Source organism: Cibotium barometz, chromosome 10, assembly GCF_041138505.1.
Source record: "Cibotium barometz isolate CiBa-2024 chromosome 10, ASM4113850v1, whole genome shotgun sequence".
NCBI lineage: Eukaryota > Viridiplantae > Streptophyta > Polypodiopsida > Cyatheales > Cibotiaceae > Cibotium > Cibotium barometz.
Window position 1 is genome coordinate 41,935,512 of NC_141055.1, and position 18,908 is coordinate 41,954,419.

Sequence of the window (18,908 nt, forward strand, 5' to 3'; positions counted from 1 at the left end):
ATTTACCATGTTGGTATTCAATGATCCAGCTGGCAGATGGATGGTCATTCAATGTATTATCAATGGGGAAGTTTTTGAGTTTGGTGGTGTGTATGCATACACAGCCTCTACTGACAGGTCTCGTTTGTGGCATGCCATCTCCTCTTATTGTTGGCGTTCTAATGCATTTCTTTGTGGCGATTTTAATAATGCTCCAAATCATGTGGATAATACTACTGGACATTCTCACATGCTTCATGTGGAACGACAAGCTTGGGATCTCTTTCAGCACACATGTAATGCCTTGGATTTGTGGCCTCTGTTGCAAGCCAATGATCCAGGATTCACATTTCAGCATAACGCTCGATCATTGTATCGTGCTCGTCTGGACCGATGGTATCTCTTTCAGATGCAGCAGTATGATGATTTTGTATGTGATATGTGGATTGATTACTCCTTGTGTCTCTCGGATCATGCTCCGATATGCTTGAAAATACAATTCGGTTCATGTTCTGCCAATGATTCATTAACTAGAAAGAGACTTCTGCATGTCAATAATGCTTATCTTAAGCATGAGGTTTTTCGCAATCTGATTGTGGATATTATTTCGCCATTGATCTCTCAAATGCATGTTGATATGGACACAGCATGGTTTCGTTTTGTTATGCGGGTTCAATGTGTGATCCAGAATTATGGCAGACACTATTTATCGCATTTCAGAGAGCAAGTTCAACAGGCCAAAGGCACTTGTCAAAGTTTGATGCATCTGGCTAACACTTCATCTCTTACTGAAATCCAGATGACAGAGTTGCTTTCTGCTCGTGCTTTGTTGCATCGTAATGATGAGAGAAAATTGGCAAAGTGGCAGACTAGAGCTCGCCAAAAGGCTATAGCGGATAAAGGATGCACTTCTAAACAATTCTTTCGTCATTTACATCTTTCTAGGCAGTCTCAAACTATTAAGAGGATTAAACTCCCGACTGGTGATTGGACTACCTCTCGTGTGGGGCTTGCACGGGCCATGGAATCTCATTATGGCAAGATTTTTGAGGCCTCTTCTCTCACGCAGGAAGGTCGAGAGGCTCGTCGCTTGTTTTTATCTCAAGTTGCACCGATTTTATCGGCGCACCAGGCTCAACTTTTGGAAGCCGCCTTCACGGAGACAGAATTGTATGCCAGTTTGTGTGATTTGGGCCGTTGGAAATCTCCCGGTTGGGATGGCCTTACTGTAGAATTTTTCTTGTCGTTTTGGCACTACCTGGATCAGCCACTATTGTTAATGATAAACAGGGCATGGGAGCAACAGGTTTTGCCTTCATCTTGGAAAGAAGGCTTGCTCAAGTTGATTCCAAAGCAAGCACTTTGTGAAGAGTTCTCGCAATGTAGGCCGATTACGCTCATGCCTGTGGTTTATAAATTACTGGCTAAAATGCTTGTCAATAGACTTAAAGGGTTTTTGCATGATGGTTTGCATCCATCTCAGTATGGCTTCATTCCACGAAGGCAAATTACTGATAATCTAGCAAATGTCATCATTGGCATGGAGTATGCGAAATACACTCGACAAGATGTATTGGTCATGCAGGTTGACATTGAAAAGGCATTTGACACTGTTCTTTGGGATTACATTGCAGATACCATGCTTCGGCTGGGATTTGGCCCTAAGCTATCCTCTGTGGTTTATTTCTTGTATGCTGACAGTACCTCTGCCAGTTTGTTGGATGGTTTTCTCACAGATCCTTGGCATTTGGGACGTTCAGTAAGGCAAGGTTGTCCTCTCAGTGCTTTGCTTTATGCGATTGCTACTCATCCCCTACTTATGTATTTGGAATCTTTGACTTCGTCTGGAAGATTGCAGGGCTTGAAATTACCCTCTGGGAAACATTTTATTGCGCAAGCTTATGCAGATGATTCTCTCTTTATGCCTCGCAATCACCAAGATGATGTGGAACAAATTATGCACACTCTTCATTTGTTTGGATTGGCAGCAGGCCTCAAAGTGAATTTTCGTAAATCCAAACTATTGGCTCTGACTGAGTATGATTGGCATAAGCTGCTTTGGCCAGGCGAACTTGTTCCTCCGAACATTATAGTTCGTCATTTGGGTTATCCGCTGGGTTGGACTGTATCGGCTACACGGAAATTGGATTGGGTAGCCGAGCGCTTGCACTCCAAGTTACATTATTGGAAGTTGTCCACTTGGCCGCTTCATGTGCGTCTTAGAATTGTGCAATGCATTCTTGTAGCTTATGTGCAGTTTTATCTACCTTTGCTATATTGGTCTCAATCCCGCTTGAAGTCCCTTATGTCAAGTATATTGGCGCATTTCTGGCGCACTTCATCTCGTGGAAAGGGCCTCAGATTGTTATCCATGGACAAGTTATGCTCTCCTAAGCGCCTTGGAGGCCTGAATATTTTGGATTTGAGACGTCATGTTTTGGCTAGGAAAGCTATGCTTTTGCCGGTTTTGTTGGATCAGCAGCAACCCTGGACTCTCATGGTGTCCCATTTGTGTCGGCATATTGTCACGCCATTCTATGGTCATTGGCAACCCACATACTGGGATCTTATATGTGGAAAACTTGAAGGACACATTCCGGGATGTCCTTTCACTTCTTCTCTCATTATTGATTGGAAGGAAGTTACTTCACATATGATATGGCATGGTTCCCGATCTTTGATGGGCAATTCCCTGCGGCTAGAGAGTTTGCATTGGAGTCGTGTATTTTCTTCCACTTTGGTTGACCGTTCACCTCGTCAGGCATATTTTCTATCTCAAAAAGGAATTTGTCAGATACATCAGGTGGTGGATGACACTGGTCAGGTTCTTTCCTTCTCTGTTGCGGCGGATCGTTTTCAATTGGGATCCCATTATTCTCATCTTTGGACAGAAATTCAGCGGATGATTGCTGATATTTCTCCTTTACCTCGCTTGAATGTGGATTCTCGTCTATCTGATTGGAATCTTGGAACCACTGCTATGAAATGTATTTCAGCTGGGACAGTTTATGCCCTCTTGCAATCGGATGCATGGATAGTCAGACATGGTAATCAGCTATGGTCTCTCTCCAAATCTTCAATGTGGTGGAAACGTACATTGTTTCGCATTTGGAAAAGTCATCTGCCTCTTAAAGAACGCCTGTTCTTGTGGCGCTGTTTGATTGGTGCTCTTCCTGTTGGTAGCTTGTTACATGCACGTCATATTGCGCCTTCACGTTGTGTCCGATGTAAAGCTACTGAGGAGACTGTCCCACATTTACTATGGGGTTGCGTATGCTCCAGATCGTTCATTCGCCGGGTCTCGACTGCTCTTCGCCTTCGTTTCCCTTCGGGCATTTTTCACAGATGCTTTTGGCTTTTTGGGGTGTTACAAACATCACAGTCTCAGTTTGCTGTATTTTTCAGCTGGGTCCGATTCTGGGTCTTTTGGACCATATGGCATGTTCGGAACAACCTCATGTTCCAAGCCAATGACATTGTTCCCTTCCATTACTTCAAGTTCTCGCTTGGTCACGCGCTTCATTTTGCTTATGATGCTGGGGACATCACTCTTGATGCTTATAGGATTTACTTTGATTGCTTCTAGGTAGTGAAGCCTATAGTTACTCTTCTTTTTCTGGGTTTTCCTCGCTTAGAGGTTTCCCACTTGTAAATAAAAAGTGTGATCTTTTTGGTGGGTTTTCCTCGTTTTGAGGTTTCCCACCTGTAATTAATGAAATGAAGCTTTACAAAAAAAAAAAAAAAGTGTGTGATGTGTATATATCATTCAAACATGCACTTGAAAAACCTGTGCCTCATCATAACATTTCCACAGTTTTAAAAGTAGATTTTCTACCTGAAAATAATTAACAATCACATAAACTTACTTGTTCTTGTAGTTTATCTCTTTCGAGCACAACTAGTGCTTTCTGCCTCACTGCAACCTCATATTTACGTTTCAACTCTCTAATGATAGGTTCATATTGAGCAAAATGTCTTTGTAATCTCTGGCATCAAAACAATTAAAAAAAACTTATAATGTACACTTTCTCAAGTATGCTTAACAGACTCAAAACGTTTGTTGACAATCTGAGACCTCATACAAAATGTGAAATCAGGAAAAAACCTAGCATAGTCTCTAAGTTGTTTGTCTTTTTAAGGAGTTCCATGACTTTTGATGAGAACTCAAACATGATCAAGAAATAATTCAAAATTATCCGAGCTGAAAATTCCAAAAAATACTTTCCATGGTCTATTAACCCTATTCTCTTGAGCCTGTGACTCAAGGTTCTTGGTGCCAATGGCTTTATGGTAGATGTCCCACTAATCATCGGATCCCGATGAGTGGGAATGGAGTGATGCAGTCAATCCCTTGAAGAGGTTGCCTTTCTTCATTTACACTATGAGGAATGCCAAACTATTACTACCTGGACAGATTCAAAGGATTCCTACCCTCAGGCCACACTAAGAAAGCTTTGGGATTACTCCATTGATTCAAAAGGGGTGTTGGCATCGGCTTTGGCACCCTTACAGGAGGAGCTAGATATCTAATTTTCTTTTGTTATTGCTACAAGGTGGCAAATACACGCAAACAAATCATGCGAAAACAAGCTTATGCATGCAGTCATAAATGCATGTGCACATGTAATGGACGAAATCTCCCTTTCATGAAACTTGTACAAAAAGTTCATGTCGGGCACAAAACTAGCGCGACAGAAATATGAATATATGTCCTGGTCTTCCTATGGAGTAACAATCCCATAGGTAAGACGCCATCCTGGCCGTACACGGGTGGCACCAACAAGTTTCCGTCCATACAGCACGAAGCAGGTCACACACGGGTGGCACAAAACTGGTTCCCTGGTCACACACGGGTGGCACGAATCTAGCTCCCATCCATGTGACACCAAAAGACTGGCCCTTTCACATGGGACACCGGGCCTGGCCCCATGTGAACATGGCACAAATCTAGCCACCCTATGGAGTGACAGTCCCATAGAAGTGGCTCCAGAAATGAAGATGGACCAAATGGTGACATCCCCCCGGGCTTCTAAACAGTTGTCCTCAACTGAAAAGCCTCAAGATATCTCTAAGGGTAGTCAGCAAAATAATCCTCGTCTATCCACTTTGCATCAATTGGCAAATACTTTTTAAATTTCACAAGGTATGTCCTGGAAAGCTTCCTATGTGGTAACTCTCTCTACTCAAGCTTATCAATCTCTGGTGGATCTTCTGTGACAGGCTCTTCTGGATCCGTCCCCACATACTTCTGCAAAAGACTCACGTAAAAAGCATTGTGAATCTTCCAATGACTGGGTAAAGCAAGCCTGTAGGACACTTCATTGATCTTGTCAACCACTTTGTAGAGTCAATAATATCGGGTAGAAAGCTTTGGATATGATCCCTCTCGTCCTGGCCTCTTCTGAAGCCTAGCTTTCTCAAATTTCAGCAATACCAAATCATCTTCCTTGACTTGCATGACCCTTCTATGCTCGTCAGCAGCCCTCTTATGCTTGTCTTGTGACCTTGCAATGGCTGTCCGCACATGAGCAAAGGCTACATCCAAGTCACACACATACTCATCGGCTGCAAAAATCTCATCCTTTGTACTAAGGATGGGTGGCAAGACCACTCTGCCATAAATAATCTCAAACGTGGCCTTTCCCGTGGAGGCATGAACTGTGTTATTGTAAGCAAACTCTACAAGTGGAAGATACTTCTCCCAGGCACTCTTTTGATCCGCCACATAACACTTCAACAAATCCAACACGGCTGAATTCGCAGCTTCACTTTGGCCATCCGTTTGGGGGTGATAAGCAGATGGGAACTCGAGCTTAGTGCCCATGTTATCAAATAAAGCCCTCCAAAAGAGGCTCGTAGTCCTGGGATCTCTATCCCCAACAATGGACTTAGGCATACCATGATGCTTGAAGATGTAAGCAAGGAAAAGCTTCACCATATGATCAACTTTTTCTTGACGGGTAAAAAGTGAGCTTGCTTGCTAAACCTGTCCACAATGCTCCAAATAGCATCATTCCCATGCTGGGATCTAGGCAAATCTATAATGAAGTCTAAAGTAATGCTTTCCCATGGCTGCGAGGGAATAGGCAATGTGGCTGAAGCAAACCAGGACGCTTTTGCCTATCAAATTTCAGCTTTTGGCAAGTAATACATGTGCATACATATGCCTCGATGTCTTTACGCATGCTTGGCCAAAAGAAATATCTTTCGATCATGCGTGTCGTAGGCAAAATACCTCTATGACCAGCATAAGGTGGAGCGTGACATTCCTCATAACCTTTAGACGTATATCCTTCACCACACATAAGCAGTTATCCTTCATAATATAACCCTCTTTGATCACAGTCCATATATGGGAAAAATCAGCATCCAAATGATACAAATCATATAGGTGAGAAGTACAAGATAGAGTAGACTGACTTATGGGACAATTATAGAGGTGCCACATGGCACACACTTAAGACTAGACAAATGTAGACTAGAGAAATAGTACACCTAGTGTGCACTTATTTCCAACATGTAGAAAATATGAAAGCAAGAGCAGACTAGAAATGAAACAAGAACACAAATGAAAGACAAAGAGTTACCTTGAGATGAGTGTAGACAAGACACAAGATTGATACTTTCATTGATGTGACACCCACAATATATAGGTGAGAAGTACAAGAGAGAGTAGACTGACTTATGGGACAATTACAGAGGTGCCACATGGCACACACTTAAGACTAGACAAATGTAGACTAGAGAAATAGTACACCTAGTGTGCACTTATTTCCAACACCCTCCTTAAGTGGACACTAGGAGGAAGACAGAAAGACAAGACTAGAAGACAGACATAAAGACCTATAGACTGAGAGACAAGACAGAAGACATGACAGACAAAGATCCTGAGACACCCCTCCTCAAGTGATATCCTCATATGGGTTCAGAAGGATAGGGACAAGATGGATCTAAAACAAGACACAGTCAGATTGATAGACAAATAGACAGACAGACAAGACTAGATAGACAGAAGACTGACTGTAGACCTGACTGTAGACAAACAGATGGACCTTGAAGACATCCCCTCCTCAAGGGCAATCTCTGCCTCTTGGGTAGGAACAAGAGAGAGGTCAAAAAGCATAATGAGTAAGACACTAGAACCCCTTGACCTACATCATCGGTGGTCAAAGTGGTAGACAAGAAAGGTGAAGTAATCAGAAAGCCCACTCCTCATCATGTGAGGAATGAACAGCAAGATCTGCTGATGGAGATGCTGCATCAACATGGGCTGAGGTAGATGCAGGGGCTGATGTAGAGGTTTTAGAGTAGCAGTCCTTCTCCCGGTGATTATCACGGCCACAAATGGTGCATGGATGAGCCTTGAAGCAGTCCTTCTCCATATGATTAGTTTTTCCACAATGGGTGCAAGGCTTTCTTACCTTAGAACCTCCTTTCTTTGCTAAAAATGCAGTGTCAGTTACCTTTTGTTGTTTTGTTCTTTCCTCTTCTTGGAGAGCATTGATGATACCTTCAAGAGTAGGATTATTGTGATACTTGAAGGTAGTGACAAGAGTAGCATAGGTGTCAGGTAAGCTTTTGAGAAGCACAGCAATAGCAATATCTTCGGAGATGGGGGACTTCACTGATGCAAGCTGAACCATAAGACTGCGAAAATAATTGACATGAGAGGCTATAGTAGCTCCCTCCTGCATATATAGATCAAAGAATGAGATCATAAGTGCAATCTTAGAGTTTTTAGAGCGGGGTCCAAAAAGGGTATCCAAAGTGATCCATGCTCGAGAAGCAGACTGTATGTCGGAGATGTGATGAATGTAATCATCTCCAAGACCGAGCAAGATGATAGCATAGGCTTTGTCATTCTTGGCAGTGGGAGCATAAGTGATAACTTGCTCCATGTCGGAATCTTCGCGAGCAGCATGGTGAACAACGTCCCAAAGACTTTCTTTCATAAGATGGCACTTGATTTTGATTTGCCAAGTATGAAAGTTGGACCCATTGAATTTGTCGATAGACATGAGAGAATGAGTAGAAGAGGCCATGTGGGAAGGTCTTACCTCTTGCTAAAATGCAAGGGCAGTGTCTATTCCCTTACAAGATTGCAGAAATGAATGAAGGAAGAGATCCAAACTGTTTTTAGAAGCCGGCTCTCTCACCGCTTGTCAAGGCCATAGCATGTGACAGCCCATCGAAGCATGAGGAACTAGCAGTTTGCAGATATGAGGATAAGAAAAGGACTGACCAGCAAACTGAAGGAGACAATGCACAGTACCTTGTAGACTCTTCAAGAGGAAGCGATGGCAGAACTGAATGCAGCAAATAGCTCGTTAGGAGGAAAGTCGATCTGCAGCTGCTTCTAGATGATGCGCACCCTTGAGTCGATGAAGAAGGCAGCCAAAGGAGAGCAGCAACAGTACAGCGGGCTGTATGAGCCTGAAGAGGGTGGACAGCAAGAAAGTGGGCGGGCAGAAAATTCAGGCCGGCGGGTTGCTTACTGATATGACGAGCTGCATGTGCAATACTAGAGGACAGAAGCGAACATATAGAAACGGTGAGATACAAAAAAAAAACGTGAGGCAGCTCCCAAAAAATGTGGCGGCAGATAGTTGTTGGACTGCTACAGCAGCAGGTCGACTACCAAGAGCAGGGGCAGCACCCAGCTAAGCGGCGGCCAACAGCAAAGGCGGCGGCCTGTTCTGAACCAAGTGACTGCAGCAAGAAGAGGGGCAGTCGCTCACAGGAAACAGGGGCAAAGATGAGGGGAGCCAGGATAAACCTGCTCTGATACCATGTAGAAAATATGAAAGCAAGAGCAGACTAGAAATGAAACAAGAACACAAATGAAAGACAAAGAGTTACCTTGAGATGAGTGTAGACAAGACACAAGATTGATACTTTCATTGATGTAACACCCACAATATATAGGTGAGAAGTACAAGATAGAGTAGACTGACTTATGGGACAATTATAGAGGTGCCACATGGCACACACTTAAGACTAGACAAATGTAGACTAGAGAAATAGTACACCTAGTGTGCACTTATTTCCAACAAATCACGCATGGCAGATAAGTCCCCATGGGGGGCCACTGAAACTGCAGCTATATAAGGCTTCCTAGACAATGCATCTACCACTACATTCTTCTTTCCCGGAGTGTGAACAATATGAAAATGAAACATGGAAAGAAAGTTTGCCATTCTCATTTGCTTCTCCGAAAGCTTTGTTTGAGATAGAAAGTACCTTAAGCTTTGATGATCTATCTTGACTACAAATTCAGCCCCAAGAAGATAATGCTTATCTAAGGCATGAATTACAGTTCTTTTTCGTCATAGGCACACTCCCACCTTCACTAGGTGCACACCTGCCTTTCATTGGTCTTCCAGGACCGTGTACCAACAGGCACGCCCGTACTAGCACAGGTAAAGGGGAACACTGCGGAGGGAACATTGCCTGGTTCTCCCAGATAAGCTTTGCTCCCGGATTCCCTAGTGTCTCTAACCTTCACTCGCTCGGTTCGCACTACCACTAAGGGAAAAACTAACCAAACTAGGAAAGCTTCCTGAGCATGGTTAGCATAAACATGCTTTGTTCCTGCTCTGCACAAAACTTAAAGAAATCTTTGAACTTAATTAAGCAAATTTTAGTTTTACACAAATAAGAAATACAAGGCACTTGGTATTTCTTGTAGCAGGAGTCAATGGAGATGAATTCCTAACACCATGCAGTTAGGTCCACCTAGTACAATAAGTACAAGTCCTGGTACAGCAAGTTCAGGTCTTGGTAGAGCAACTACAGACCTAGTACAGTTCAAGTACAGCAAGGTACAATCAGATACATGCTAGTACAATTTGATACAGACTAGTACAACCTGGTACAGTCTAGTATAGCAAGTACAGATCTAGTACAACAGGTATAATCTGGTACAGCACCTACACATGCAATCTGCAGACCAAAATGATGTGTACATAGTATCCATGACATCTCGTCATGGATGAAATAATAAAAAGCAACAATAAACTAAAACTGAAGACTAAAAGCTAAGATCTCAGACTCTGAGATTATACAAGATGAAAAATCTAGATCCTACAATTCCACGTATAGGGTACAATAAGTGATGGGATATGGGAGAGCCAAATAAAAACAGTCAATTAATCTTGTATGCTGGGCAAGGGCCCATCGAGGATGTCCATCATGGGTGATACAAGAAGGCTAGAGATGTCGATAGTCTGCTATGAGGATGAGGCTGCTCGATGGCGGCGGGCAAGGATCTCTTGAATCCGGGGCAAATGAGCTGGGAGGATGAGGGCGTCTAGCTCTCTAGAGTGTGTGTGCCCAATCTGTTGTGACTCTCACGGGCCTACTGCAAGGGGGCACTGTGGTATAGGCTCCCATATCCACTGTGCTAGGCTGTGATGCCTCCCTATCCACCCCTCTAGGCTGGAAAAAACTGGTGACGGTAAGCTGAGAGGAGGGTTGTTAGGGGCGAGGATCTCTGAGTAGTGAATCTCTGTTTCGGTTGGGTTCCAGTACGAAGATTCCAAGGAACCTCTGATCTAGGTACTCCATGATCAGGGATAAGGGTCCAAATCCCTCTCTGAATAGAGCGTGAAATCTCCCTCTAATCTCATAGTAGACTTGGCACTGGCAAACATAGAGTCAACCTTAGTCTAGCAGAGTCTACATGTCCTTTCCTCTTTGGGTATCCTCTCAGCTTTGCCAATCTCTATCCTCAGTGTCACAATGAGGGTGGTCTGCAGTTGTGGTTGCTCTATGTTATGCCCATGACATCATGAATGGTACCAAGATCATTAAATATATTCATAAGGTAGCCAAAACTGACGTTAGTGCTTTGAAGTATATGGCCTGATATTTAAAGATTTTAAGAATGCAAAACACACCTTCACATCAACTATGAGCTTATTTTTTTCCTGGGCAATCCGCCTATGGTGCATCCGATGAATATTCCTCTCTTTCCTCAATTTCTCCAACATTTCTTGTCTGCACCTGCAATCTAAAAGAGAAGAGTGTGAAGTGCTCATTACTAGTAAGGGGGTAGACAGATCATTAGTTCCTAATAACTCCCTACCATCTTGGACTTGGTTGAAATTCCTTCTTTTCAAGAAAAATAATTTGACACCCTAACGGATGGGTTTTCAAGCATGGTGATCAAAGATTTGCCCATATAAATGTGTTAAGAAAGACTTCAAGACATTTTATTACATACACACGTGTGTGTGTGTGTGTGTGTGTGTGTGTGTGTGTGTGCGCGCGCGTGGTGTGTGTGTGTGTGTGTGTGTGTGGAGAGAGAGATCGCGACTGTCTCAGAGCTGCCCGTGCAGCACCGCCTTCTGCCCTTTGCTGCCTCTGCAGCGCCAGCCGTGTGCCGCCAGTTGCCTGCACTCTCTGTTCGCCTATCCAGCCTCTCAACGTCTCTCCTATTTCAAGCGCCTACTGTCAGCCATCTTGCGTTGTGTCCTCCTTTCTTCCAGGTGCGACTGTGCGTGTGTGTGTGTGAGTGTGTGTCCACGCGCCTGGTTTTTATCGCCGGGACTATCCTGCCTCGTGCCCCTTGCTGCACGATTCAGTCTTTCCCTGCCATGCTTTTCCCTTAACTCTATAGTGTCCTTTTTGCAGTTTTTCTTTGCCGCTTTCTTGCACTTTTTCTGCATTACTGTTCTATTCCACTTTCCTTCTTGCCTTCGTAACCTCACAGCCACCGTCTGTCAATATCAGCCTGTTCCTTTTCACAGCCTTTCCCTTTCCGTGGTTCTATCAATGGCTTCAGCCTTAGATGTTTGTACATATGCCCGAAAAGAAAGATCTGCAGATGCTAAGCGACGCCTATCAGAGCCGGCTTTACAAGATGATGCATATACGTTGGAAGCGCAGTATGTGTTTGATACCCTTAAGGATGACTTTCAGCAGTCACGACAGGAATGGGGCAAACCGATTCCAGAGGTCACCTACAAATTGAAGTTGCCGTCCCTGGTAAACCCTCTCAGAAAGTTGTCTCAAACTGCGGTTATAATATTCTTTCCAGGAAGAATCCCTGCGGCCAGCGATGTCGCGCAGTGGATTAAGTCCATCCTTGGAGGATGCTTTGTAGAGGGAGTGTATTTTGCTTCCAGAGGCTTTTATGAGGTGCATTTATCAGATGCTTCATGCAAGCAGAGGCTTCTTGAGTTCTCTCCCCTGTTTTATGGGAGGCAAATGGTACATGCTATGCCCTGGTCCCCAAACAAGGACTATCAAAGTCTTATACGGCATCACTGCCCTGTATGGGTTGAGGTTGCAAACTTCCCGGACTATATGCGTGAAGAGTTGCCTCGCCTGGCTGCTTCCTTGGGACAGGTCATTTGTCCACCACGCCCCATGGGAAACCGTAACAAGTTCTGCATTCTCTGGGACACTGACATACCTACTCCTTCTATTGCGGTGGAAGTTGAGGGAGTGCAATTGGGCAAAAAGTATTTTGAATTGAAGTGGGGTGTGTTTGCAGGTGCTTGTTTTACCTGTCACAAGTTTGGGCATCTAGCCTCTGAATGCCCAATGGTTCTGCATCAGCCCCCCCCAAATGCCTTGCCACCCCAGACACGGGAAAAGAATGAGAATTTGCAAGTCAAGACAGCAAATACAAATGGAGCAAAGAATGCAAAATCAGTCAATCAGATGCCCGCACTTCCAGGAAAAGGAAAAGATAAAGGGAAAGAGAAGATGAAGGAAAAACAACCCAAGAAGGTGGTTGTATTGAAGCAACGCCCCCTTCAATCTCGTCAATGGAATGCTTCTTCTCCCTCACCAGGACAAACTTCTACTTCAGCCTCTGCTTCTATCCTTCAAAATTGGGTGGGCATACTGAAGAAGGGCATCCCCATATGTGATTCAGAAGAAGAGGAAAATGCTATGTCTTTCATGGGCAATGAAGGCATGCAGCCTATGCAGGCAGAGGCCTAGCCTCTCTGATGTATGGTTCTTATCCTCACACTCTACTGTACATACCTTTTCATGCTTCAAACACTTAAGTGCTTTACATACAATGTACAGAGCCTCTGCAATGTCTCAAAGTGGAGGCTTTTCTGGATTTATGTACATAAAATGCAGCCAGATATTGTTTGTTTGCATAAAATGCACCCAGATATTGTTTGTTTGCAAGAGCATAATCAACACTCCATGGCTGGACAACATGGTTTTTTGCACGGTTATGATATATATTATGCTGGTACTGCTACCTTTTCAGGTGTATGCATACTGGTTAGACATGAATTGCAGCCTCAGTTGGCCTTCAATGACAATAGTGGCAGATGGATAGTAATACAATGCAATGTTAATGGTGATATTTTTAAGTTTGCATCAGTCTATGCCCCCCAGACCTCTGCCATGAGGGCTTCTTTGTGGGATTCTTTATGCAGATATCCATGGAGATCCAATGCATTCATCTGTGGGGATTTTAATAATTCCCCTCTGCCTAGAGATAATACCACTTCACGATCTCATATGCTATCATTGGAAAGGCACAAATGGGATGACATGCTTCTTTCTGTACAAGCTGAAGATTTATGGATACTTCTCCAAGGGTCAGTCCCTGGATATACTTTTCATCATAATGCACTTACTACGTATTGGGCAAGGCTTGACAAATGGTATCTGTTTTATCCACAACAATTTGCAGATTTTAGCCCTCATCTCCTTATAGATTTCTCATTGGGCTTGTCAGATCATGTTCCATTGTGGATGAATTTGCAGCTTGGCATGCCTCTGGATGATTTGCCATTTCTCTCCAGTAGACTATTGCATGTTAATCGAGCTTATTTTCAACATCACAATTTTCAGCAAATGATCAGATTGGCCATTTATCCTTTGCCAGTTCATGCCCAGGAGGACATGAATTATACTTGGGACAGCTTAGTCTCTCGTATTCAGAATGTCATTAAGGAGTATGGCAAATGTAGAAAATATGAAAGCAAGAGCAAACTAGAAATGAAACAAGAACACAAATGAAAGCCAAAGAGTTACCTTGAGATGAGTGTAGACAAGACACAAGATTGATACTTTCATTGATGTGACACCCACAATATATAGGTGAGAAGTACAAGATAGAGTAGACTGACTTATGGGACAATTATAGAGGTGCCACATGGCACACACTTAAGACTAGACAAATGTAGACTAGAGAAATAGTACACCTAGTGTGCACTTATTTCCAACACCCTCCTTAAGTGGACACTAGGAGGAAGACAGAAAGACAAGACTAGAAGACAGACATAAAGACCTATAGACTGAGAGACAAGACAGAAGACATGACAGACAAAGATCCTGAGACACCCCTCCTCAAGTGATATCCTCATATGGGTTCAGAAGGATAGGGACAAGATGGATCTAAAACAAGACACAGTCAGATTGATAGACAAATAGACAGACAGACAAGACTAGATAGACAGAAGACTGACTGTAGACCTGACTGTAGACAAACAGATGGACCTTGAAGACATCCCCTCCTCAAGGGCAATCTCTGCCTCTTGGGTAGGAACAAGAGAGAGGTCAAAAAGCATAATGAGTAAGACACTAGAACCCCTTGACCTACATCATCGGTGGTCAAAGTGGTAGACAAGAAAGGTGAAGTAATCAGAAAGCCCACTCCTCATCATGTGAGGAATGAACAGCAAGATCTGCTGATGGAGATGCTGCATCAACATGGGCTGAGGTAGATGCAGGGGCTGATGTAGAGGTTTTAGAGTAGCAGTCCTTCTCCCGGTGATTATCACGGCCACAAATGGTGCATGGATGAGCCTTGAAGCAGTCCTTCTCCATATGATTAGTTTTTCCACAATGGGTGCAAGGCTTTCTTACCTTAGAACCTCCTTTCTTTGCTAAAAATGCAGTGTCAGTTACCTTTTGTTGTTTTGTTCTTTCCTCTTCTTGGAGAGCATTGATGATACCTTCAAGAGTAGGATTATTGTGATACTTGAAGGTAGTGACAAGAGTAGCATAGGTGTCAGGTAAGCTTTTGAGAAGCACAGCAATAGCAATATCTTCGGAGATGGGGGACTTCACTGATGCAAGCTGAACCATAAGACTGCGAAAATAATTGACATGAGAGGCTATAGTAGCTCCCTCCTGCATATATAGATCAAAGAATGAGATCATAAGTGCAATCTTAGAGTTTTTAGAGCGGGGTCCAAAAAGGGTATCCAAAGTGATCCATGCTCGAGAAGCATACTGTATGTCGGAGATGTGATGAATGTAATCATCTCCAAGACCGAGCAAGATGATAGCATAGGCTTTGTCATTCTTGGCAGTGGGAGCAGAAGTGATAACTTGCTCCATGTCGGAATCTTCGCGAGCAGCATGGTGAACAACGTCCCAAAGACTTTCTTTCATAAGATGGCACTTGATTTTGATTTGCCAAGTATGAAAGTTGGACCCATTGAATTTGTCGATAGACATGAGAGAATGAGTAGAAGAGGCCATGTGGGAAGGTCTTACCTCTTGCTAAAATGCAAGGGCAGTGTCTATTCCCTTACAAGATTGCAGAAATGAATGAAGGAAGAGATCCAAACTGTTTTTAGAAGCCGGCTCTCTCACCGCTTGTCAAGGCCATAGCATGTGACAGCCCATCGAAGCATGAGGAACTAGCAGTTTGCAGATATGAGGATAAGAAAAGGACTGACCAGCAAACTGAAGGAGACAATGCACAGTACCTTGTAGACTCTTCAAGAGGAAGCGATGGCAGAACTGAATGCAACAAATAGCTTGTTAGGAGGAAAGTCGATCTGCAGCTGCTTCTAGATGATGCACACCCTTGAGTCGATGAAGAAGGCAGCCAAAGGAGAGCAGCAACAGTACAGCGGGCTGTATGAGCCTGAACAGGGTGGACAGCAAGAAAGTGGGCGGACAGAAAATTCAGGCCAGCGGGTTGCTTACTGATATGACGAGCTGCATGTGCAATACTAGAGGACAGAAGCGAACATGTAGAAACGGTGAGATACAAAAAAAAAACGTGAGGCAGCTCCCAAAAAATGTGGCGGCAGATAGTTGTTGGGCTGCTACAGCAGCAAGTCGACTACCAAGAGCAGGGGCAGCACCCAGCTAAGCGGCGGCCAACAGCAAAGGCGGCGGCCTGTTCTGAACCAAGTGACTGCAGCAAGAAGAGGGGCAGTCGCTCACAGGAAACAGGGGCAAAGATGAGGGGAGCCAGGATAAACCTGCTTTGATACCATGTAGAAAATATGAAAGCAAGAGCAGACTAGAAATGAAACAAGAACACAAATGAAAGACAAAGAGTTACCTTGAGATGAGTGTAGACAAGACACAAGATTGATACTTTCATTGATGTGACACCCACAATATATAGGTGAGAAGTACAAGATAGAGTAGACTGACTTATGGGACAATTATAGAGGTGCCACATGGCACACACTTAAGACTAGACAAATGTAGACTAGAGAAATAGTACACCTAGTGTGCACTTATTTCCAACAATCTTCTCACGAGGGTTGGCAGAATGCAAAGAAGACGGTGCCTCTCAAACAAAGACCTCTCCAATCTCGCAATTGGGATGCTTCTGCTCCATCTCCTGGTCAACCTTCTACCTCTTCGGACAGCCCCATCTCAAAGGCATGGGTCAATGCAGTTAAGAAGGGTATTCCACTTTGAGAAGAAGATGATTTAGTCAGGGAATTGGATTCTGAGGGTCAGCAAGACCCCGTGGCAATGGCAGAGGCTTGATGCCTCCCTTTCTCTTTGAGGACTGCTCATCTCTTGTACATATTTTCATGCGTACTTCCCTTAAATGTTTTTCTTATAATATACAGGGCCTCTGCAATCAGCATAAATGGAGGCTTCTATGGCATTATATAAATAATACTCATCTAGATGTTGTGTGTCTGCAAGAGCATAATCAGCATTCTTTTGCTGGCCAGCATGGGTTCTTTTCAGGCTATGATATATTTTATGCAGGATCTGGACAATTCTCTGGGCTGTGCATTTTAGCCAGACATGATCTGCAGCCTTGTGTAGCATATAATGATCTTTGTGGCCGATGGATGATTATCCAATGCAAGATCAATGGAGAGATTTTTGAAATAGGCTCCTTGTATGCCTCTCAAATTTCAGCTTCCAGAGCTCAAATGTGGGACTCCATAAACCAATATCCTTGGTCTTCAAATGCTCTACTTTGTGGTGATTTTAATAATTCTCCTCACTGGAAGGACAATACCACTCATAAATCCCATATGCTTCCCTCTGAAATCCAGCGATGGGAACATATGACTTCTTCTCGTCATACTGCAGATTTATGGACAGCAACTCACCCTTCGGTTTTGGGATTCACATATCATCATAATGCTTTTACAGAATATTGGGCCAGGCTTGATAGATGGTATCTTATTCATGCTCAGCAATATGATGATTATACATGTCAAATGTGGACTGATTATTCTCAACAACTATCTGATCATACTCCACTCTGGCTCAACCTTTCTTTTGGTATGCCTCTGGATGATATTCAGCTCTCTTTAGTCAGACATTTGCAGGTTAATCAATTATATCTTTCTCATGAAAAATTCCAGCAAATGATCAGATTGGCTTGTAAGCCATTGTTATCTCATGCTCAGGAGGATCTGGATTTTGCTTGGAACTCTTGTGTACATCGTATTCAAAATGTCATTAAGGAATATGGAAGATGGTACATGGCAGAAACCAGACAGCATATCCAGTGGGCAAAATCATACAAGCAGTCCTTGGTACAGATTAGCCATCAAAGGTCTCTTTCTGCTTCTGAACAGAATTCATTGTCTTGTGCTTCTTCCATAATTGATGCTAATGATAAACGCAAGCTTTCCAAATGGCAGACAAGGGCTAGAGTTAAACCTATGCTAGATAAGGGCTGCTCCTCGAAATCTTTCTTTCGAAACTTACACACGTACAGACAAAGTCAATCTATCATGAGAGTCAGGAAACCGGATGGTCTTTGGACCCAGACTTTATCGCAGCTAGAAAAACAATGTTTGGATCATTTTCGGCTTCTTTTTTCTCTACCATCTTCTTCTACATCTCAGGCTGCATTGGCTCGGAGCAGATTTATTGAGCTTGTTTCTCCTATTGTTTCTTTGCAAAAAGCTTCAATGCTGGAAATGTCCTTTTCAGATACAGAATTGGATGAAGCCCTCAAGCATTTGGGTAAACATAAATCCCCAGGTTGGGATGGTTTGACGGTTGAATTTTTTGTAGCCTTCTGGGCTGAATTGAAGGGTCCAATCTTGAAGCTCGTTAATGTAGCCTGGCAGCATCAACATCTTCCCTCAGCTTGGAAGCATGGTCTGGTTAAGCTGCTGCCCAAAAAACCTCTGTGTGAGACAATGGATGACTGGAGGCCTATCACTTTGATGCCTGTTATAACTTTGATGCCTGTTATATATAAACTTATTGCTAAAATGTTGGTACACCGGATAAAGGATATCCTTCATGATGGACTTCATCCCAGGCAATATGGTTTTGTTCCAAGAAGGCATATACATGATAATATCTCCAATACTCTCATTGCAATGGAATATGCAAAATACTCTGCTCAAGATGTCTTGGTCATGCAGGTGGATGTGGCAAAGGCATTTGATACGGTGCAGTGGGATTATGTTTCTCAAATCATGTCTAAACTTGGTTTTGGGCCAAAGCTAGTTAATGTCATATATTGGCTTTACTCAGATTCCATTGCTCAATGCTTTATAGGGAAACATTTGTCTGAGTCTTGGACTCTAGAACGATCAGTTCGACAGGGATGCCCTCTCAGTGCTCTGTTCTATGCTATTGCTTCGCATCCTTTGCTTCTTTACATGGATCATCTGGTTGATACTAGACAGTTAGAGGGGCTTCAGATTTCTGGTTCACGGCCTTTCATTGCACAGGCTTATGCAGATGATTCATTCTTCATGCCA

At 43.4% G+C, this 18,908-nt stretch overlaps 1 protein-coding gene across 4 annotated transcripts in view; it reads right to left on the minus strand.

The window, feature by feature from the left end:
• Positions 1-18,908, minus strand: part of LOC147634918 (flagellar WD repeat-containing protein Pf20-like) — a 148,335-nt gene that overhangs the window by 61,256 nt on the left and 68,171 nt on the right. For all 4 annotated transcript variants that reach the window (XR_015266820.1, XM_086804181.1, XM_086804179.1 and 1 more), the window contains 2 exons: positions 10,878-10,983; positions 3,846-3,965 (listed from right to left, as the gene is read on the minus strand). Coding sequence is in view for 3 of the 4 variants with exons in the window: in XM_086804181.1 (XP_086660307.1) it covers positions 3,846-3,965; positions 10,878-10,983 (226 nt within the window). In the remaining variant the exon portion in view is untranslated. The remainder of the gene's footprint in view (positions 1-3,845; positions 3,966-10,877; positions 10,984-18,908) is intronic.